The following is a 23,593-nucleotide window of genomic DNA, read 5'->3' as shown; positions in this document are numbered from 1 at the left end:
ATATTGTACCAAAAGGAAACAACTTTTATGTCATCGCTAGGGAATTACTTTCTTTGCTGTCATTGTCTCCCGTTCTCCCCCCCCCCCCTTTGCATTATCTGGCAAGATGGTTTCTTTCTGGTATATTGAAGCTGTTAGAGAGTGCTTTAAGTTATTAGTTCTGACTGCTTTATTATTACTCTATCGGGAATCATCAGTGCACACATTCGCATTTACCAGCTACCTTGATAGTCTGATCTGAATTGAGCAGTTGGAAACTTCTTAATGCAATAATCCCCAAACTCCACAATAATCCCCAAACAGCTGATGCCCTGGGAGAAATAATGTAATGGCTCGATCTTCAGAGGAGGTTGTCTTGATTTATTGCTATAGTCTGGGCTGCTTCCTGTGTGTGGTCATGCCCAGAACGTTGATTTGCGCTGATGCACAGGCCTATCTGAGGTGGATATCTCACATTGATATCTATAGGTTTTTTTTAAAAACCCATCTGCTCTTTGAGGGGCTCAGGTTTATCATGTTCAGTTACAGCGCATGTCTTTAGCTGTGCTTTGTTCTGTTTATGGCCAGCCTTGTGTGTGTGTTCAGTTACATGTTCTGGTCACTTGCGTGTGATGAAGCAGTATCCTCTAAAGTAATTTGCGAACTGACTTGAGAGAGCCAGTGTGGTGTAGTGGTTAGAGCAGGGGTGTTGAACTCAGTTGTTATGAGGGCTGGATATGACATAAGAAGAGGAGGAGTTGGTTTTTATATGCCGACTTTCTCTGCCACTTAAGGCAGAATCAAACCGGCTTACAATCGCCTTCCCTTCCCCTCCCCACAACAGACACCCTGTGAGGTAGGTGAGGCTGAGAGAATGTGACTAGCCCAAGGTCACCAGCTGGCTTCATGCGTAGGAGTGAGGAAACAAATCCGGTTCACCAGATTAGCCTCCGCCGCTCATGTGGACTAGTGGGGAATCAAACTTGGTTCTCCAGATCAGACTCCACCGCTCCAAACCACTGCTCTTAGCCACTACACCCCGCTGGCTCTCCCATGTCACTTGGTCGGGCTGGGTTGGACTCAACTCTATGTGGTTACTATTCTATTCTCCATTAAAATCAGCTATCATACAACTGATACTGGGGTGGGTGGAAAGAGGGGAGTGGACATGTTCATGGAGGATAGGGATATCCATGGCCACTAGTCAAAATGGGACACTAGTCATGATATATACCAATTATCTCCAGGATCAGAGGAGCATGCCTATGATACTAGGTGCTGTGAAACACAGGCAGGATAATGCTGCTGCAGTCATCTTGTTTGTGGGCTTCCTAGAGGCATCTGGTTGGCAGCTGTGGGAACAGACTGCTGGACTTGATGGGCCTTGGTTTGATTGAGCAGGGCTTTTCATATGTTCTTATGTTCATAGATAATATTTTTCTGTCCCCAGCTAGTACACCCATGTGTGGGGATTAATGACCCAGAAACCAAGCTTTACTATATTAAACGTCTTTAGAGGTGGAGGGCTCCCCTTGGTCATCCAAGCACCAAAGCGCTCTTTTGCTCTTTTACAGCCGTGAACACCGGCAAAGCTACCACTGCCTTTGCTGCAGTTCCCTCCATCACTGTGGGCCTCCTGCTGTGACTTATTGAGCTCCTTGGCCAGGTGCTCCGGAGGGCGCGTCTCCCCTGGTTTTTTTTTTTAAAGCAGAGAAGCGTCACAGCTACTCCTTCTGAGCCAGCTGGTCCTTCCCACCACAAGGTACACCTAGAACAGAGGTCCCCAACGTGGGGCTGGGGACACCCACGCCAACACTTTTTCTGGCACCTGCCAGGTATTTTTAGGAAGTAGCCGCATGAACACATGAAGCTGCCTTATACTGATCAGACCCTCAGTCCATCAAAGTCAGTATTGTCAGACCAGCAGCGGCTCTCCAGGGTCTCAGGCAGGGGTCTTTCACATCACCTATTTACCTAGTGCCTTAACTGGAGATACCGAGGATTGAACCTGGGACCTTCTGCATGCCACGGCCCCTCCCCAGGGCCAGGTAGGGCTTTTGCTCCACAAAGCTTCTGATTCTATTGGAGATCTGATTGGCCGTGCAGATTTTTAAAAATGTCGCTTTGGCGGCAGCTGCCACCACAGCTCAAGGATCTGTGCTGTGTTACTGAAGTTAAGTTGTGGCAATCATTTTGTGGCTGGCTCCAATTCCTGTGGCAGCCGGTTTTTTTAGCTGCACTCCCCCTATGTTATGTGAGAATTCCAAATGTGCCCTCTGGCTCAAAAAGGTTGGGGACCCCCGACCTAGAATATCATGCTATATTGCTTCATTTGGGTATACTTTCTTGGACAAGTGTCTGAGTTTCAATATGCAAAAAGGTATTGACAACATGCCAGCCATTATTGAAGGTGAGGAAGTGAGTGTTAGTCAGGAAGTTTGTATTCAAAGTAATAAAGGTTGCTTAAGCTTGAGTAAAGGGTCATAGTACTTCTCGAAAGCTCTGGTGATGAAACTTTCCTGAATAGGGGAGAGACAGCTGCCAGTTGAGACTAGGAGTAGATGACCAGCTAGGCTCAGTCAAGACATGCTTCCTGTATTATTGTGGCTTATTCAGATTTGAAAAGATACAAAGAGTGCAGGTTGGGAAACAAGTCAGTGGATAATTGAAGCAGTGATGATGCAAAAAGAAGATACATTACATTTGGCAGAGGCGTTGAACTGCAGCCAGGCAGGGGATTTATTTGTTTGTGCTGTCAAGTCACAGCTGATTCATGGCTATCCCCTGTATGATTTTCAAGGCAAGAGCACATTCAGAGGTGGTTTGCCATTGCCTGCCTCCCCGTGGGCTGAGAGAGTTCTGAGAGAACTGTGACTGGCCCAAGGTCACCCAGCTGGCTTCATGTGGAGGAGTGGGGAATCGAACCCTGTTCTTCAGATTAGAGCCCGCTGCTCTTAATCACTACACCATGCTGGCTCTTGGGATTTATAGATGTAATAAATGAAGGGTGGCTGAATGCAAGCTTCTCTGTCAGCCCTGAACCCCAGACATGCATGGGGGTCCAGGTACCAGGCTGCTGTGACTGGTTAAGAAACATCCATCACACCGTAGGTCCAGGAGCTGGTATTCCACAGCACCTTGTTTAAGCTGGAGGCTTTTCCGAATGCTCTGACTATCTTAGCAGTGCTGATAATAGACGTTATGTGGTCTTAGGTCCTTTCTCAGAGCCTAGGTATGAGTGAGCCCACCAAGGATCAGCTGCCTGATGAGGCAGGAAGAAGTCAGCATTGCGTGGTTCTTTCTGGGTTGTGCCCCAAAGTGTGCGCTTTCTTTCTTTAAAGCCAGATCTGAGAGTGTGCAAGTGAGGTCAGATTGGTTGATAGTAAACATTTGAAGCAGCAGCACCAGGTAGAGCTGATGCGATAACAGTGTTATGTTTTAAAAACTGAATTATTTGTAGAGTTTAGATAGCATAGAATAGAATCATAGAGTTGGAAGGGGACATAAAGGCTATCTTGTCCAACCCTCTGCTCAGTGCAGGATCAGCTTAGAGCAGGGGTGTCAAACATAAGGCCCACGGGCTGGATCCAGCCCCTTGAGAGCTCTTATCTGGCCTGCGAGCCAGCCAAGGCAGCCGCCGCGACCACCCCCGCCACCCCCCCTTCCGCACTTGATCCCGGCTGACTAGGCATGGCCTGGCCCGACCAAGTGACATGTCATATCTGGCCCTCATAAGAATTGAGTTGGACACCCCTGGCTTAGAGCATCCCTGACAAGCGTTCATCTATTCTAGCTGCTGCTTGAAGACTGCCAGTGAGGGAGAGGTCACCACCTCTCTAGGCAGCCGATTCCACTGCTGAACTAATCTTACTGTAAAAAAACAAAAAGTCTTAATATCTAGTGGGTACCTTTCCATCTGTAATGTATGCCCATTATTGCAAGTCCTAACCTCCTCTGCCAACAATGCCTTCCTCTAAGTGAAAGCCTTTCAGATACTTAAAGAGAGCAATCATGACCCCCTCAGACTCCTCTTTTCCAGACTAAACGTTCCCAGCTTCCTCAGCCTTTACTCGTGGGTCTTGGTCTCCAGGCCCCTGATCATCCTCATCGCTCTCCTCTGCACCCAGTCCATTCTGTCTGCATCTATCTGAAAACTGAAATACAGTAGTCTTTGCATGATAATGTCAGATTGACCCCAGTGACCTTTCATTAGGGAGTGACAGAGCATGAAAAGCGGTTGGAATAATAATCTCCAGCTCGCTGTAGTGATAAATTTTCCTATCTTGGACCACGATACACACACCTGTGGACCACGATACACACACCTGTGGCCACCTTCAAATAAACGTCTGGCCCATATCTTGCTTGTGCTGGGCAGTTCATGTGCTTCAAGTGGAGTCAGGCAAGGGTAGTTCGCAGTGGCTTTCTGGGCATCCTTAAGAGTGAAGAGCTGGCATTTGACTGGGGGAGAGGCTCATTTTGCCAGACGAGCACTATAAAATGTACGGCTGACTTGTTAGCATTCTGTGGCGTGAAAAGAAGCCTGCTCCAAGTGTTGCGCTGCTCTTTGACAGAATAAAAGGAGGAGCTCTTTGCTTTCGGTACAGGGCACAAACAAGCCCAGAAGCTGTTCTCAACAGGTCCAAACAGAATGAGAAGCAGACAGATTTGCAAACCCAACAGGCGCCAAGATCAGCGCACTGTTTGCTGTGGGAATCTGTAACACCATTAGGAACCAGCTGTTGCCTTTTATGGTGATGGCTTTTATTTTATGAAATCTAGCCACTTGGTGTGTAGGTGTCATCAAGTTGCTTCCAATTTACGCCGACCCTATGGGTTGCTGTGCAGAGGAAGGCGCTGGCAAACCACCTCTGTTAGTCTCTTGCCATGAAAACCCCTCTAAAGGGGTCGCTATAAGTCGGTTGCGATTTGAAGGCACTTTGCACTTTACACACACACATGAGTTAATACCCTCCAAAACATCCTGTCATGAACAGCCTTGCTCAGGTCTTGCAAACTGAGAGCCATGGCTTCCTTGACTGAGTTAATCCATCTCATGTTGGGTCTTCCTCTTTTCCTGCTGCCTTCAGCTTTTCCTAGCATTATTGTCTCTTCCAGTCACTATTCCCAAAATGTGACCAAAACACAATAGCCTCATTTTAGCTTTTAGGGAGAGTTCTTGATAGAGGCGTAGAAATTTACAACCAAAGAGCTAATTCAATGACTGCTGGACAAACGCATTGGCTAGTTGAACATAGCAGTGAAATTCCACAAATCTGGTAATATAGTTATGGATAGAGTAAATCTTCTGTGCATGCATGATGACTAGTGGAGAAATGGAAATAAAACAGGATATCAATGCATTTGCCATTATGAGAGTTCAGAACTATTCTTAGGTGTTCAGGTTGAAATAAGAACTCTAATAATTCTGGTGCCATAATAAGGCTTGCTATATCTGTAAGGATTTTCATGACTTGCTCTCAAGGTAAATTTGATTTAAATCATTATTTCAATCACTTCTACATAAAAATCTCATTCTTGCTGGTATAATCTTAATATTTACAACTAGATGAAGGTTTCATTTTTGGACTAATAACTCTTCAGATTAGTTTTACAGTTATATCAAAAACTACAGTTATATCAAAAATTACTGATTTGGTAATACTATTAGAAATACATAGATAATTATGAAATTATTGTGAGGTGGTTTCCAGTTTCGTTGGACCACCAGGCCTTTCATTTCTTTGTTGCAGTGTTTGCATTTTGCACACATGCCAGCCTTACCCACAGGTAGAGGAACTTCATCAAAACATTCCCAAACTGGGTCTCTTTACGGCCTGCTGCAAAACCAAACTGAGTCTCTTTACGGCCTGCGGCAAAACCAAACTGGGTCTCTTTACAGCCTGCTGTAATTATATCTTCTTGATGGAAAAATTGCCCAAATTGAAATCTCTGGAAGAGCATTGTGAATGGATGAATGGGATTCATTTACCAACAATTTAAACATATTGCATGAATATATAGTCTCATGCTGCATAATTAAAAACTAATCCTTATTTCATGATGAGTTACCTCTGGACTATAGAAAACTGTTTAAACTATATTTAGATAGATTTTCCTCAAAAAAGCATTTTATTTTTAAAAAACCCCGATTTAAATTTAAAAAATCAATTTTTTAACATTTTTATCCACCTTGCTTGCTGTAGTAGAGAGTTACTGGCACTACAGTAAGGAAGGGATGAAACAGTGCATTCCAGAAGTTCTAGACTTACAACAGTGCTGGAACAGTTGCAAAGATGAACATGTGAAGCTGCCTTACACTGAATAAGACCATCGGTCCATCAAAGTCAGTATTGTCTACTCAGACTGGTAGTGGCTCTCCAGGGTCTCAGGTAGAGAGGTCTTTCATATCGCGTAACACCCAAGCCTTTTAGTTGGAGAGGCCGGGGATTGAACCTGGGACTTTCTCTGTGTGCCAAGCAGATGCTTTACCCCTGAGCCACGCCCCCTCCCTGTGCAGGCCGTGATGTTCTGTGTGAAATAATTATTGCAGTAGAGATACTTGGAGAATCGCCTTCCTTACTGTCACCTGAGAGCCGACCATGTGAGCCGTGAACAGGTTTGTTTGGTTCAAGTACTGCCGTAGCCTCAGATTCAAAACCTCTCACTCAGCCGCGGTTCACCTTCTCTCCTTCGGGAGAACTGTGACCCTGCCGGGTCCTTGGGTGGATGGCCGAGATAAGGAGCGCTGCGTAAATGAACCTGAAATGTCTCTTATCGCCAGGGAAGGAGTCGGTGAGCGCCTGTCTAGTTCTCGCCTGGCTGAACGTTTCAAGTGTTGCATAACAGGCGAGGTGCAGCTGTTCGTGCAGAAAAATCCAGCCAAGTGGGGCGGCGGGGGGGGGAGCCGTTAGCAAGCCCTGGCTCGCAAGTGCAGATTGCGTTCACAGAAGAGTTGGTTGTGATGCTTCACGTGGCATTTGAAACAGGAAGTTATCTCATCGAATGCAAGCACTGCGCTCGATACTACAGAAGGAAGAAAGCTGGGGCGGCACGCTTTACTATCATGAATCAGAAGGCTTCAAGGCTTACATGTTCTGTAAATTCTTGCTGTTCGCTACTCCAGAAGTGATAACGGGCTCCAGATATCTTTTAAGGTGCTTGCTTTGCATTGAGCTTGACTTGCCCTTTTTTAGCGAGTCAATTTATACATGGAGGGTCCCTGATTAATCTCTAGTCTTGTGCCCATAGCCCTGGGTAGAAGAAGAAGAGTTGGTTTTTATATGCCAACTTCCTCTACTACTTAAGGCATAATCAAACCGGTTTACTATATAGCTTTTAAGGTGCTTGCTTAGCATTGAGCTTGACTTACCCTTTTTTAGTGAGTCAGTTTTTACACGGAGAGTCCCTGATTAATCTCTAGTCTTGTGCCTGTAGTCCTGGGTAGAAGAAGAGGAGTTGGTTTTTATATGCCGACTTCCTCTACCACTTAAGGCAGAATCAAACCAGTTTACAATCACCTTCCCCTCCCCACAACAGACACCCTGTGAGCTGGGTGGGGCCGAGAGAGGTCTAAGAGAGCTGTGACTAGCCCAAGGTAACCCAGCTGGCTTCATGTGCAGAAGTGGGGAAACAAATCCAGTTCACCAGGTTAGCCTCCGCCGCTCATGTGGAGGAGTGGGGAATCAAACCCGGTTCTCCAGATCAGAGTCCATCACTCCAAACAACGACTCTTAACCACTTTGTTACACAGCGCCATTTTGATTTCCGCATTATCGATACCAGCTGGAAATTGAACTTAAAGCTGTCACTGAGTGACAGCTTTAAGTTCAAAATTTCAGCTGGTAGTGATAACTCAGAAAATCAAAATGGCGCAACCCTATAAAGCCAACTAATATTGCAGAAAGCCACCGAGTTGGGGTTTTGCCGCCTGCCTGTCCGTTGGGGGTTCTGGTTATGTGTTGCATCATTTATGTGGGACAGATGGCAAGGGTTCTTCTGGCCGCAGCTGCTGAATACAGGATATCCCTTGCTTGGCTCGGCCGGTTCCCAGCGGTCTCTTGAGCTGCCCCAGTAACATTATCACAAGCCCGGAGACATTTCAGGATGAGATTGTGGCTCATAATGGCTGCTGAAAGGTCTGCCCCCCCCTTCACTCTTCTTGCTCAGTTTATTCTAGTCCGAGGGTTTTGGTGTGTGTGTGTCTGCTAGTGAGCAAGTGGGCGCGGATGCAGAGGGAGGGGTTGTGGGGGCGTGCTTGTGTTTGATGTTGCTGCATGGGAGCATTATTGCCTTTTGTTTTTTTGCCTTGTGATAAATGTTCGTTTTGTGAACTCCTTTCTCGTTTTGGTTGCCCTTTTGTTGTCTGCTTCTGATGTCGTCATTTTCTCCCTGGAACTGTCTGTTCTAGAAGCATGCAGTTTGTCTTTGGCTGTGTGCTTTGTGTGGATACACCGCTTGGAAAACAAAACAAGCAGTGGGAGTGATTTTCCCCTTCTTCCTGGGGTATAAGCTTGAAAAGTGCAATTAGCTGTCAATAAAAAGCTCTTCAGGTGCCATGACAAATTGTCTGGTTGCAGCTGAGAAACCTCTAAGCATTTTTTCCCCAGTCTGCCTTTTTTTGCTTCCAAATCTCTTTCGGTGCCAGTGTTCAATATTGCCAGACTTTTTTTGTACTGTATGCCGTGTTGGCACAAAGAAAGTGATGACAATCCTCTTCAAAGTGTGCAGTGTACATAGCACATATGGTAAAGTCCCCTGAGCAAACACCGGGTCACCATGGGGTGACATCACATCCCGACATTTACTAGGCATTATATATACGGGGTGGTTTGCCATTGCCTTCCCCAGTCGTCTACGCTTTACCCCCCAGCAAGCTGGGTACTCATTTTACCGACCTCGGAAGGATGGAAGGCTGAGTCAACCTTAAGCCGGCTACCTGAAACCAATTTCCGCCGGGATCAAACTCAGGTCGTGAGCAGAGCTTTTGACTGCAGTACTGTAGCTTACCACTCTGCGCCACAGGGCATATACTAAAAAGATGCTTTCCTGAAGTACCTCTACTGTAGGTGATCCCTCTGTGCTGCAGGTTGCCTCACTCAGGCTTATACAGCATCTAAGGACGTTAAGATCAACTGATAATGATTTGTTGGTGGTCCCTGGCCCCAAGAGTATGTGGCTGTCCTCGATGAGAGCCAGGGCTTTTTCGGCCCTGGCCCGGTGGAATGCTCTTCCTGGTAACATCAGGATCCTGCAGGACCTGAAAGAGTTCTGCAGGGCCTGTAAGACAGAGCTATTCTGCCAGGCCTATAACTGAGGGCAGCCGCAGGTGGTTTATCAATGCTGACCTCCCTACTTCCCCCCTCCCTTTCTTGGTATCTGGTGTAATTGTGCTTGGGGGGGGGGTTGGCCTGCCTGCCTATTTGACGCAGCAGGTACTGCATGACCTGTGTGCCATCTATGCCGGGGATTGAACCTGGGACCTTCTGCATGCCAAGCAGATGCTCTACCACTGAGGCACGGCCTCTCCTCAAAGGAGGACTGAACACATGAAGCGGCCTTATACTGAATCAGACCCTTGGTCCATCAAAGTCAGTATTGTCTACTCAGACCAGCAGCAGCTGTCCAGGGTCTCAGGCAGAAGTCTTTCATGTCACCTACTTGCCTAGTCCCTTTAACTGGAAATGCCAGGGATTGGACCTGAGACCTTCTACATGCCAAGCAGATGGTCTACCACTGAGTCAAAGCAAGAGACGAGCAGAGGTGGCTTGCTATTGCCTCCCTCTGTGTTGGTCTCCCATTCGAGTGCTGACTCTGCTTGGCTTCTGAGCTCTGATGACATCATATGAGTTTGGGCTATTATAGAATTTATCAAAACTGTTCAGCCCCATGCAAAAATCTTGGCTCAGCCTTTGTTTGCAATGGATTGATGAAGTCAAAGTTCTTTCTTCAGGTTGCCGTAGTAATTACCAATACTCCTCTTCAGTCATGAGATTTACCAGTCCAATTAAGATGAAACCAGGGGTTTGAGAACTCTTTACAAGAGGTTGAAGGGGCTGTGGCTTAGTGGTAGAGCATCTGCTTGGCATGCAGGCAGTCCCAGGTTCAATCCCCGGCATCTCCGGTTAAAGGGACTAGGCAAGTGGGTGATGTGAAAGACCTCTGCCTGAGACCCTGGAGATCTGCTGACTTTGATGGACCAAGAGTCTGATTCAGTATAAGGCAGCTTCATGTGTTAATGTGAGTGGTGATTCTCCTATGCTTACAATAAAACATCATATGTTCTTGCCACTGGTGCTTGTTACTTGTTAACATTTTTGGTTTTTGCAGCAGGTGAGTGGAATGAATGGCAATCCTAATAACTTGAAGAATTTGCTTTTAAAACCTCAAAGTTATAGCATCTTACATGTCGCTTTCAGTAGGGTCCTCTCGGTGACCTGGTTTCTCCACTGAGCCATTGCTTCCAGTAGCCGTGAGCCTGCATTTCGAACGACTCTGAACCGAGCTTCTGTAGTGCCACCTTTTAGGAAAAAACACCACCTTCTAATTGCTTGCACAAAGGTTTTGAGAGCCAGCAGATAACAGGAGCTGAATTGACCTGACAAAGCACTTCTGGAAATACAAGGTCATCTTTGCCTGGCAAAACTGCAGGTGACATAATTGGTGCTAAGCTCTATTATATGTAAAAAAAATTCTCCACTAACAAATAAAAATTGGAGGCAGGGGTGGAGGTATTTAGCAAGCAAGGGACTTTTTTCTTTTTCTTTTTTTTGCTGAGAAATGGAATGCCACGTTTCCCCTCTCATCAAATCTCCAAACGTTCGGAGGCTTTTGAATGCAGTGATTCAATAAAGAGTTTTCTTGGATTTTTGGTTAGTGCCTTGTTTGCATGACTCTTAACCTTTTTCGTTATGAATACAATGATAGAGCTGGGGACTTGCAAAAGAATTTATGTGCCTTCGGTGGGTCACATTAGCATTTCCCTTCTTTGCTAAGGGAGCTGGAAAGGTTCTGATTCTCTTTATGGCCTGGAAACAGAAATGTTAAACACTGCGGTTCTTATGCAGAACTGTGTCCAGAGGGTATCTTCAGTATGCCAGAAGCCGCATGGAAACCCTCATTTTCCATCTGGTTACTTTTTTAAAAAAGTCCGCATTAAATAAGATCTAGATATAATAATAATAAATTCTAATATTATAATATATTGTATAGTATATTATATAAAAATAATAATATTCCCCCCTCAGGGCTCAGGGTGGTTCACAACACAGAATAAAATAGAATAATAGAATCATAGAGTTGGAAGGGGACCACCAGGGTCATCTAGTTCAACCCCCTGCACAATGCAGGAAATTAACATCTACCTCCCCCCAGGGACCCTAACCCTACCCCCGCCATGCAGGATCCCACAATCAAAGCACTCCCGACAGATGGCCATCTAGCCTCTGCTTAAAAACCTCCAAAGACGGGGACTCCACCACCCTCCGAGGCAGCACATTCCACCGTCGAACAGCCCTCACTGTCAGAAAGTTCTTCCTAATGTTTAGGTGGAATCGCTTTTTTATTAGTTTAAATCCGTTACTCCGTGTCCTAGTCTCTGGAGCAACCGAGGACAAGCTAGTTCCACATGACATCCCTTCAAATATTTAAACATGGCTATCATGTCTCCCCTCAACCTTCTCTTCTCCAAACTTAAACAAACCCAGCTCCCTAAGTCTCTCCTCATAGGGCATGGATTCCAGACCTTTGACCATTCTGGTCGCCCTCCTCTGGACACTAGTCATTAGTAATATTAAGACAATATCAATAGATACAGCAACCCACTCCCCACTACTAGCCAACGTTTACACAATACTATATATCATATTGGGAAGGCAAACAATCCACCTAACAAAACAGAGGGTTTCAAAACAGGCTGAGGGGGTGGCTGAGAAAATATATTAGGTGCTGTGGAACACAGGCAGTACAATGCTGCTGCAGTCATCTTGCTTGTGGGCTTCCTAGAGGCACCTGGTTGGCCTCTGTGTAAGCAGACTGCTGGACTTGATGGGCCTCAGTTTGATCCAGCTTGACTTTTCTCATGTTCTTATGGTGCATTCCTGTTCTCTCCAGGGTCAGAGGGGCATGCCCATTATATTAGGTGCTGTGGAACACAGGCAGGACAATGCTGCTGCAGTCGTCTCGCTTGTGGGCCTCCTAGAGGCATCTGGTTGGTCACTGTGTGAACAGACTGATGGACAACACAGAATAAAATACATTAGTAATATTAAGACAATAACAATAGATACAACAAAGCATAACCACAATTCTAAAACATGGCAGCACCCAATCAGCAACCCACGCCCCACTACTAGCCAACGTTCACACAGTACTATATATAATATTGGGAAGGTGAACAATCCACCTAACCTGATCAACCAAACAGAGAGGGTTTCAAAACAAAGAAAAGGGATGGCTGGGAAAATATATTAGGTGCTGTGGAACATAGGCAGGATAATATTACTAGCAAAGTTGTGTAAGTAAAAGCGGTGACCAACGAAATCCAAACTATTGGCTTTGTTTACACAACAGAAATAGAATAGAGATGGTTAATCATCAGCCTTCCATTTAAGGGGTGGCATGGTGGTTTGCCTTCAGAAACTGCTGATTCTGGAACTGTTTAAAATCAATATCTGGAATATTAAAGTTTTTTAAAAATGGTGCTTTACCAATGCTTTTTAGAATGCTGGCAAAGAATTTTGTGTCTCAGATTAATTTGGTTGAGAATACAATATCTGGTTTCTTGAGTTTGTTGGATGCCAGCATTACCTCACTTGAAATAACTGCCAAGTTGCATGCAAAGTTCATGAAAGTTACTGCAGCTAGTTGTGTGCACTCAAGGGAGTTTTGGACTGGTGCTTAGTTCTTTGCGCTGCATGATAAACCTCTTTCGAAACTGAAGGGTGCTTCAAAAAGCAGTTTGTGGTGCAGCGTGGGGATTTCCTGTGTACGTCAGAAGTTGCTACAAACAGTCTCCTAGCTTGTACATTTTGGCATTAGTGATTTATTGTGGTGTTTTTCGGTAGTGAAACTTTTTGAGGAAACTGCTTCAATAGTCTGGTACTTCAGAGTTATCTGCAGCACTGGCATTTGGCTATGGTTAAGCTGAATCCCATGCCTGAGTTGCCACGTGTCTTCTGTTACTGCTTCTGCAGACCATAGAAGGGAGTCAAGGCCCATTAGTAGAACCAAATTGTTGGATGCTACATAGAATCATAGAGTAAGGTGTCCATCTTTACTTATCCAGGACTTGCTTATTCCTAAATGTTTAGTTCTCTCTTCCTGGCTTGCTGTATGTCTCAGTTTTATCACAAACTTAGGCTGTTTTTTCTATTTGTGCCCTGTCTGCCCTAACGTAACATGAAAATGATAATAAAATTCCGAATTCTTAGCAAAGAGTTGGATTGTGAGGACTGAGCTCTCCTGTCCATTGGTACTTTCAGTATCGGTTCAAAGCCAACCATTGTAGTGGTTGTGGGCTAATAAACTGAAGCTTAATCTCAACAAGGCGGAAATGTTGCTGGTGACTGGAATGCATGAAGGCCACAGGTTCAATCCCCAGCATCTCCAGTTAAGGGGACCAGGCAAGTAGGCAGTGTGAAAGACCTCAGCCTGAGACCCTGAAGGGCCGCTGCTGGACTGAGTAGACAATTCTGACTTTGAGGGACCAAGGGTCTGATCCAGTATAAGGAAGCTTCATATGTTCAAATGGAGGTTTTGGGCAAGTGTAGGAGAAAGAACTTGTTGGCAACTGCACACTGGGTGGCATGAGGCAGGAAAAAACACGTACAGCACCCTGAGCCCTGTGGTTGAAGTGTACGATATAGCGGTAGGTGGAAATCTAGATGAGAGTGCAACATCCGCTGTTTCTGATTCCGCCTTCGTATTCCGTGCTGAAACGGTAACCACCACAACTCATAATTTCAGGATTACGGAATTCAAACTCCTGTCTTTTCAGTCTTTGTTTCCACTGTATTCACCACATCCTTCCTGCACCATTATCCAGTTCCTGCTTCTTCTGTGCTATGGCGGAAAAAGCAGCAGTTTTTCCCTGAAGCTGCATCACCTGAAGGGTGTCACTTTCTTCTTCAACTTGGGTATTTTCTGACGCACACACCGACGCAGCTACACGGCTGTAGTCCAAAATTCTAAGGACGCAGCGGTTAAAACAATCTAATTCATTGGTGTGTTTAAATTACCCTAAAGAGCAATTCAGGCAGGTATGGTGGATATTCCGGCTTTCTGGTCTGCTGCTTTGCATACCCATTCAGCAGTTAGCTTTAGATTAGGATTTGGGAATTAATTATTAAAAAGGCAGGTGGCCTTTGTAGAGCAGTGAAAAGAACTCTTGGGCTCGATGTATGAAGCCTGGGTTCAGATCTATGTTCAGCAGTGAGGCTCGTTGGCGGCCCTTGGGCATTAATCAAGATTTTTCGTTCTAATTTCCCATGAGCTCGAAATAAGATTTAGTAGAAAGCAATGCACCTGCTAAATGGTGTAGAAATCATTTCCAGTTACGGTTACTGTGCAAAAGTAGACGCCCCGTTATATCTTTTTGGCCTTTTCGGCCCTGGCGCCGGCCTGGTGGAATGCGTTGTCTGGTACATCAGGGCCCTGCGGGACCTTAAAGAGTTCCGCAGGGCCTGCAAGACAGAGCTTTTCCGCCAGGCCTACAGTTGAGGACAGCTGCGGGTATCATCCTCTGCTGGCCTCCCTATCCCCCCCCCTGTTCTGTGTTACTCTAATTGGGGGGGGGGACACCTACTGCCTATTCCGGGCACTATAGGCCAAATTAAGCGCCATCTGTAGTTTTTAATGGTTTTTAATGGGTTTTATTGTTTGATTTTAGAATTATTACTTTTACTGTTAATATTATATGTGTGATGTTCCCTCCCTGAGCCTGGTCTTGGCTGGGGAGGGTTGGTTATGAATTGAATGAATGCATAAATAAATAAATCTTTGTTTCTTCCTTGCAGGGTTTTGACCCACCACATCAAAGTGACACCCGGACTATTTACATAGCAAATCGTTTTCCCCAGCATGGCCATTATGTTCCTCAGAAGTTTGCAGATAACAGAATCATCTCCTCTAAGGTAAGGGAACCCTAACTCAGCTGCATGGTTGCTTCGTGGAGCATTCCTGATAAAGGTACACTGTGACTTGTTGAGGTTTGGCTGTGCCAGTGCTAAGTAACCTGACGCATTCCAAAAACTCAGAATTAGGGTCATCCCTACTACAGAGCTAGTCTCAGAAATACCTTTTCCCAGAGAAAATAAAAATTGCAACTCATCAATTTTCATGAGCTTTGTTTCTCAGTGAAATCATCTACGAATGGTATTGCAGCCCTAACAGATCATAGAGTCCATACACCTGCTGTTTACTTTTCAATCATTGGTCTTCAAGTTATACTCTGAAATTTTACATGCATGGAAAATACGTGCGTTGCTCCGTTCATACAACATGGCAAGCACTCATACCAAGAGGGACGCAGGTAGTGTTTGTAACCCCGTTATAAATGGTTGGTGGGATCCTTGAACTTATGGCTGTAACATTTGAAAGGGACTTTTGATTCTTAAGCTTTTTGGTACCATCTGAAAAGTGTGTGATGCAGTTCGTCTTGTTTTTATATAACGGATTGTGTAAATTAAGCATTGCACAGTATTTCATGGCTGATCCTACTTCTGAAATTTAGGGCACGGCTTAACATGTGCCATCGAGCACAAGATGTCGAGATACCTTACTTTTTAGTTACTCTCATGACTGACATAGCCATTGATTCCGCATTAAAATCGAACAATCTAAAATCAAACAGCTTAACTGCAGACTCTCTGCGATTCCTGCTTGAAGAGCCTCCGTTAAACTGAAATCCTCAGTATGGACAGTCTTCACCAGGTTGCCGTATCTGCGTTACCACGCTGACTCCTGTTTAAAAGAGAAGTTGTCTGTCACTGTGCATATGCGTACTGGAGGCATAACACCGAATGTACTTCTAGTGTTAGATGTCAGAAGTGAGTAGTTAATGGGAATAGGCAGAGTGTGAATGTGAATGATCATCTTCCCCCAAGACCTAGCTAATGATAAAAAAAAAAAACTTATCTCCTGTGACATCTGGTTAGCACCATCAAGTTAAGAACATGAAAGGCAGGCACAGGGTCTTGAAAGATCATAGTGTCTCAGCCCAGTGGGGCTCAGAATGGAAATTTTATTTCTTTCCCACCCTCCCCCGGCAAGACCAGGGTCAGAGCAGCTAACATCAAAGATCTACATACATAGCAAGTACAAATTTAAAATACAATTTGAAGCAATGCTAAAAATAATAACATCCCTATGTATGTAATGTGTGTGTTTAAAGTGTCGTCAAGTCACAGCTGACCTATGGCAACCCAGAAGGGTTTTCAGGGCAAGAGACTAACAGCGGTGGTTTGCCATTGCCTTCCTCTGCATAGCAACCCTGGTATTCCTTGGTTGTCTCCCGTCCAAATACTAGTCAGGATCGACCCTGTTTAGCTTCTGAGAGATCAGGCTAGCCTGGGCCATCCAGGTCAGGGTGGAGCTCACAATACGCAAGTGATATTGAGATATGAAGTTGATTTTTTAAAAATGTGTTGACCAGATGAATACGTATATTTATGTAAGCAAAGGCAGGTTTGTGACATCTTAACACAACCTGTAATGTGGAATTAATCCTGCTACTGTTACAGTTAACTTCTCTTTTTTTTCCCCCTCTTGCAGTACACTGTGTGGAATTTCGTTCCCAAAAACTTATTTGAACAGTTCAGGAGGGTAGCCAACTTTTATTTTCTCATTATATTTTTGGTTCAGGTAAGTTGGACGAACTTAAGAATCTTTAATTGAAATAGGAGGACTGCAACCTGGGAGCGATCTAATGTGCTGATGCCTTCTTTCCTTTAAATGTAATTGTGGATGGCGGGGGCAAGAGATGCTTTTGACATTTATGTGATAGAAGGGGGGACGCTGGGACAGAGACTGGCAGAATGTGGGGAAGGTGCTCTTCTTCTCTGTATAGAGAGCATCCTTTACAACCGACGGGAAAACACGCTAGCACTTCGATGTGATAACACCTCTCGATCGGAGGGGTCCATGTTCTGGTGGGCTTAAGCTCGCGAAAGCTCATACCCTACCAGAAATTTTGTTAGTCTTTAAGGCGCCACTGGACCCTTACTCGTTTGGAACACAATTCAGCATTTCATTTCCTGGGCACGGATGCGTGTTTGCTTGACTGCGCTTAGCACAATTATTGGACTAGTGGCCAAGGAGCAGGAGCAGTTGGAAGCCGCAGCTGAGTTCTACAAACGGTACTTGCCCAGGACTCTGGACTGGAGCCTGGCTCCAGTCAGATTCCCTCAGTGCTCCAAGCAAGAGGAGCCTGTGGCGAGAAGGGGGCTGGGATTCCTTCCTGGGGCGTAGCAAAGAAGCCAGCTTTCATGGGCCCCGAAGGCATATTAGTAGAATTAACCTTGTACACGGCATGCGACATAGATTTTAGTTTTTGCAATATTAGGCTTTCTCTTAAGAGGCTTTCCTGCTCTCCATAGCTGGTCTTCTGCCTCTTCCCTCCTCCTCCTGATTCTTTTCTATTCCAGCAGGGTGATTAAGTTGTTTCCCTGTAGCAGGGGGTCTAGTGCTTCAGTCACACGAACTCATGAAGCTGCCTTATACTGAATCGGACCCTTGGTCCATCAAAGTCAGTATTGTCTACTCAGACTGGCAGTGGCTCCACTTGCCTAGTACCTTTAACTGGAGGCGCCGGGGATTGAACCTGGGACTTTCTGCATGCCAAGCAGATGCTCTACCACTGAGGCACAGCCTCTCCTCAAAGGAGGACTGAACACGTGAAGCTGCCTTATACTGAATCAGACCCTTGTTCATCAAAGTCAGTATTGTCTACTCAGACCAGCGGCGGCTCTCCAGGGTCTCAGGTAGAGATCTTTCACATCACCTACTTGCCTAGTCCCTTTAACTGGAGATGCTGGGGATTGGACCTGGGACCTTCTGCATGCCGAGCAGATGCTGTACCACTGAGCCACAGCCCCTCCCCTTAGTCCTTTGAGGAGAAGTGGAAATTGGCCAAAGGACCCAGGACCAAAGGTCAGCAGATCCAGAGTTCTGGCTAGTGGCATCTCAGAGTCAGACAAACTCCGCCGAAGGGCCGCCAAATGGCAAGCGGCAGTCCGCACATAAAAAAGCTCCTACATACTCTGGTCATGAATATGGCGTGCAGAAAAGCACTTTGGATTTGAGCGTTTTATGTCCGTAGTATGCACAGGAATTATCAAATGCCACAGATTGTTTGTCCTGGAAAAAAAAAGAAAAATCTCCAGGTTGCACCATTCTTAGCATTTTGAGTGCTTAAAGACTTTGAAATGTTTAAACCCACCAAAAGAGGAGATAATTCCTGGGTTTCTTTAGTGTTTCCCAACTTTTTGGTATTTTTCTTCCCCCCCCCCCCCCCCGGCTGTTCAGACAAGTTGCTGGTACTGATGGTGCCTCGCATTGGGGTCCATTTGGGCCTGCCTGAACCTTCCTTTGCCAACTGGTGGTTGGAGGGGTTTTGTTTACTACTAACCCTACATTTATATCCCTTCCAGACACCAGTCACACCTATATTGGGTGCCTTCATATGATCGATGTGCTGAGGTTTTTTACATAGAGTGCCTTAAAAATCCATTTCCTAGCCATTTTAGAAAGAAGGAAACTCTCTTCCCTATTTCTGCTTAGACTATAACGATGACTCCTTTGTCCGCATCTTTCTTGTTTTCCTACTGTTTTTAGACCGAGGTCTTGAACAATAAAACCATAAAACTTAAATAAGACCCATCTCTAAAAACATCTCCCTTCGTCTCTTCTCTGCAGCCTCCAAAAAACGAGCAACAAAATAAGTACGCTGAGGGTCAGAGTCCTCTAAAAGGAACTGAACCTTTTGCTCCAAAGTTGCTCGAGAAGATGTGGACCATTTGTTAAAACATGGTATAATCCATTTTAGCCTAATTTGGTATACGTAAGGACAGTGCAAAAGGATATGTACCAAGGAGTCCACTGACTGAAGTGGGCAGGGACACAGCCAGTCTGAAAAAGGGATCTTTAGCATACGGCCCGCAAAACCATTGAAAAGGGGCTTTGACCGCATCTGGAACATCAGGTTCTCAACCATCATGTTTAAAGTCCTTCCCTTCCTCCCCTTTGATGTGCAGCCACTCTCCCTGTCTGTGCAGGTTAGCGTAATGCCATCGAGAACCAGATGAGTCATTCATCTGGCTTTCCTCTCAACTTGTCTCTTGTGAGCTTCACGGGTTCTTTTTGAAGCCTTTCCCACACTATAAATAGAACTCGGTAGGAAGGGATTCCTACTGCTCGGCGAAGGCCCGCTGAAAAGCGGTGTGCAAATGCCAATCTCAGAGCAGTATTTAAAAGCGGCGTCGATACGTGCAAGCTTGGCTAGTTTTCTTGCTTTAGCTGGGCCGTGTCCTTGCCGGTATACACCAGAACACTTCTTTCTGCTAGGAAATGAAAATCAGAATTGTATTCTAGTTTGCAGCATATATTCTGCTTACGCATAAGGTTAAACTCGGTATTGCAGAATGGTAATGGAATTTAATATTTTTTAATTAATTTGTGTTTTGATATTACTTTCCCATGGCCCACTGTTCCCCCACGAGATCTTCAGAATGGTTCCTTCCCATCTGGCCGGCTTACCGGGTCAAACCTGCTTAGCTTCAGCCGTATTGCGTCACGAGCTTGCACGTTGCTTGTTCTCATGTTTCTTAATTATCACTCCCCTCCCCCAGATCTGGGGAACTCCGGGGGGGGGGAACTGATATGAAACAGGCAAATTGGTAGTTTAACTTGCATTCTGTCCTCCACCCCCAAACCTGAGACTTAATTACACATTACATTCTTCATAGAGGTAAATAAGGTCAGGATTGAATTGATACCATTCCACTTCTGGTTGCTGCTAAGTGTTGAGTCCATTGTCAAGTTTTTGGAACTTGGCCCCTAGGGGTTAGTCTCTGTTTTCACTTAAATTTCTATCCCCCATTGATGTATCTTGTAAACCTCTGAACACTGGGAAGGCGAACACATACCTGAACAAATGAAGCTTTCTTATGCTGAACCAGACCATGGGAGGGGCTGTGGCTCAGTGGTACAGCATCTGCTTGGCATGCAGAAGGTCCCAGGTTCAATCACCGGCATCACAGGGACTAGGCAGGTAGGTGTTGTGAAAGACCTCAGCCTGAGACCCTGGAGAGCCACTGTCCATCTGAGTAGACAATACTGACTTAGACGGACCAAAGGTCTGGTTCAGTATAAGGCAGCTTCATGTGTTCATGTGTCCATCAAGGGCAGTATTGCAAAGGGCAGCAGCTCTCCGGTGTCTCAGAGGGTTTTTACCTCACCTGCCGCCTCAGGGATTGAACCTGGGCCCTTCTACATCCAAAGCAGATGTTCTTCCCCTGAGCCACAACCCCTCTCAGGCGGGAACTGGCCTGGTCTAAGGACAAGGTTTCAGAAGGTAGACAATGGTTGTAATTCTATAAAGTTCTAATTAATTTGTCTGACTCTTAAATGACCTGACTATTGTATAATCGACTTAAGGGCATCGGTACTTTCTGTTGGTGTTACACTGGGAATACAGTAAGTGCCAAAATGCAGCACCAAAAAGATACCCTGCTTCAGTTGAACACATTCAGTTATACTGAATCAGACCCTTGGCTCATCAAAATCAGTATTGTCTACTCAGACCGGCAGTGGCTCTCCAGGGTTTCAGGCAGAGGTCTTTCACATCATCTACTTGCCTGGTCTCTTTAAATGGAGATGCTGGGTATTGAACCTGGGACCTTCTGCATGCCAAGCAGATGCTCTACTATTGAGCTGTGGCCCTTCCCCTAATATAATATTGTGTGAGGTTTCTAGCTTTGCTGTAGTTCTATTCACTCTGAGCTCCTTCCTTGTGGTACAGTACTACCGAAGCAACAGTATGGATTGGGCCCTTGGCATGGGCCTTTCTCTTTTAATTATCAGCTGGCCGGGGAAGAGGATGGACAGCAAGTTAATGAAACTTTAGCTGGCCCCACCCCCACGGATGCTTCATTCACATACCCCTAAAAAATCCGGAACACAGATGCGTTCCTGCCATGCTGCGTGTGAATTGAGCTTGTGAGCAAATCAATATCTAGCTGTGAATGGGAGTCTGCTATGTAAACAAGCTTTAAAACTAATGGTGTACCAAAGTTGCAAACAGGACAACCTGACGTCATACGAAATACCACAGTCGAGCTCCTTCGGTCAGTGAGATTCCAGTATGTCAACCAGATCACAAACTGCTGGCATTTCATCCCAAATTATGCTTGTCTACGAGAACAGGCTATTAGGTGCTAATCCTCAGAAATCTCTCTTCACCCTGATAATTTGCCTAAAAGCTATTCTTCTGGCTCCCTAAAGCATGCATTAAATCCTCCTTAAAGATAATCAATCTCTCAGATTAATGTTAGAATTTCTGGATAATGGCTGTTCCAGAGATTTTCTGGAACACACGCAGTGTACCCTACAAGACAGCGCTCTTCCGCCAGCGGCTGAGAAAGCAACAGGAGCAGAGCTTGTTAATATTTTCCTGCGGCAGATCGCTCTGCAGCAATAATCTGGCAGATTGCAAAACAAGCAATCATGACGTGGGTAGAGAAGATCTGTTTAGGATTAAGCTGTGTCATGTAAGCATTGTCGAGCTTTGGTCTCTTTGAGCATGGTGAAATTCCATTATGCGCAGATGCTTTCCCCAACAGTTACCTGGGCTGTTCTCTCTCTCTCTCGTGTGTGTGTGTGTGTGTATGTGTAAGGAAATCTAGGGAGCAAATCCCTGAATCTTCAGCTAGATAGAGAACCCATCCCCCACGCACGCACATAAACAGCACATTTGGGTCAGTGTAGAAGAAGATGTGGTACGCACTTCCTTCATGCCCACAGTGAACAGGGCTATATATAAGTTGTTTATTTTTGTTAAATTTATTATACATCATTTGCAGGATTACTTGTATCAATATTAGCCCCATGTTTCATGTTGATTCCTGACCTTTGGGTACCTTATTCCTGACCTTTGGGTACCGTGCCCACCCTATGGTGTGACATCACATAGGCCTTTCCACTACCTCCCACTGATATAGCGTGGGGAAAGTAAATGCATAACGTGATGTCTGTGAAGCTGTTGTCATTTGGTGTATAATATTTGGTGTATAGTGTTTATGTTTTTAAGAATGGGTGTTTTTTTAATCAATTGGTCTTATGCTGATCCTGTCTTCACGTTTATCAATTTCCCATCAGGGGAGTTAATAGGTTGTTTAAATAGGGTTCCATAATGTGAGAGAGTATGTCAATGTGGTTCTGGCCAAATAGACACTCTTCAGCATTCCTTGTTTAGCTGTGACTTGCTCAACTAGGCTAGAGACTGATGGATAAAGCCTTCTATTCGGGAATCTGTCTCTAAACTGGATAATCTGAGGGTTCTTTTAGCAGTTGGCAGTTGCCAAATTTCTTTTCCAGTCAGTTAAGATTAAAAAATACTACCGTAATTTCCTTATGGGCTCTTTAGTTAGTTCCTTTTTTCTTCCTTTTTATTTTGATCTCAGTGTGACATTGTTCAGGGCCGAATTGGCCATATGAACAATATCATTAAAGTTCACATTTATCAGTTGGGCTTATGGTGATCCTGTCTTCACATTTCTTTCCCATCTAGCTTATGATAGATACTCCCACAAGTCCTGTGACGAGCGGATTGCCATTGTTTTTTGTAATCACCGTGACAGCCATAAAGCAGGTAAGGGGGACGTGGTTTATTGCGGCAGCGTTTCCATGGGGACAGAACTACACCGTGGGTTGGATCCAGCGGAGCATTTCCGCTGATGGAAAGGGGGTAGCAATTGTTGCTGCTTCCTCCCTCTTGTGTTCTGGGGGTCTCCAGGAGCAGTGTCTTGGGGAGCATTTTGGACTGTGGCAGGAAGGGGGGAGCAATGCAAAAAAAACCATGCTGTGATGAAAGTCCTTTCTGACAGCAGAACTCATAGAATCATAGAGCTGGAAGGGACCACCAGGGTCATCTATTCCAAACTCCTGCACAATGCAGGAAATTCACAACTACCTCCCCTCCCAGACCACCAGTGACCCCTACTCCATGCCCAGAAGATGGCCAAGATGCCCTCCCTCTCATGATCTGCCTACGGTCATAGAATCAGCATTGCTGACAGATGGCCATCTAGCCTCTGCTTAAAAACCTCCATAAGTAAAAAGTATCCATAAGGTCAAAGCCAGGGGTGTCAAACTCATGTGGTACGAGGGCTGGATATGACATAAATATCACTTGGTTGGGCTGGGGCCGAGCCGTGTGTCACCAGTCCAGATCGGGACTGGAGGGGTGGCCTCCTCGGCTGGCTCGTGGGCTGGATCCGGCCCCCAGGCCTTATGTTTGACACCCCTGGTCTAAGCTCATAGATGTGGCATAGGAGCTGCTGCTGGAAATGGCATCTCTGTATCAAATTCTCATTGTCGCCACATCCCCCACTTGTAGGAT

At 45.4% G+C, this 23,593-nt stretch overlaps 1 protein-coding gene across 1 annotated transcript in view; it reads left to right on the top strand.

The window, feature by feature from the left end:
* Positions 1-23,593, top strand: part of ATP11B (ATPase phospholipid transporting 11B (putative)) — a 97,004-nt gene that overhangs the window by 3,898 nt on the left and 69,513 nt on the right. The window contains 3 exon segments of the mRNA XM_056849791.1: positions 14,994-15,110; positions 16,750-16,839; positions 22,763-22,843. Of these exon segments, the coding sequence (XP_056705769.1) occupies positions 14,994-15,110; positions 16,750-16,839; positions 22,763-22,843 (288 nt within the window).

Source organism: Euleptes europaea, chromosome 5, assembly GCF_029931775.1.
Source record: "Euleptes europaea isolate rEulEur1 chromosome 5, rEulEur1.hap1, whole genome shotgun sequence".
In the NCBI taxonomy this organism is placed as follows: Eukaryota; Metazoa; Chordata; class Lepidosauria; order Squamata; family Sphaerodactylidae; genus Euleptes; species Euleptes europaea.
This window is presented reverse-complemented; position numbering and strand designations above follow the sequence as displayed.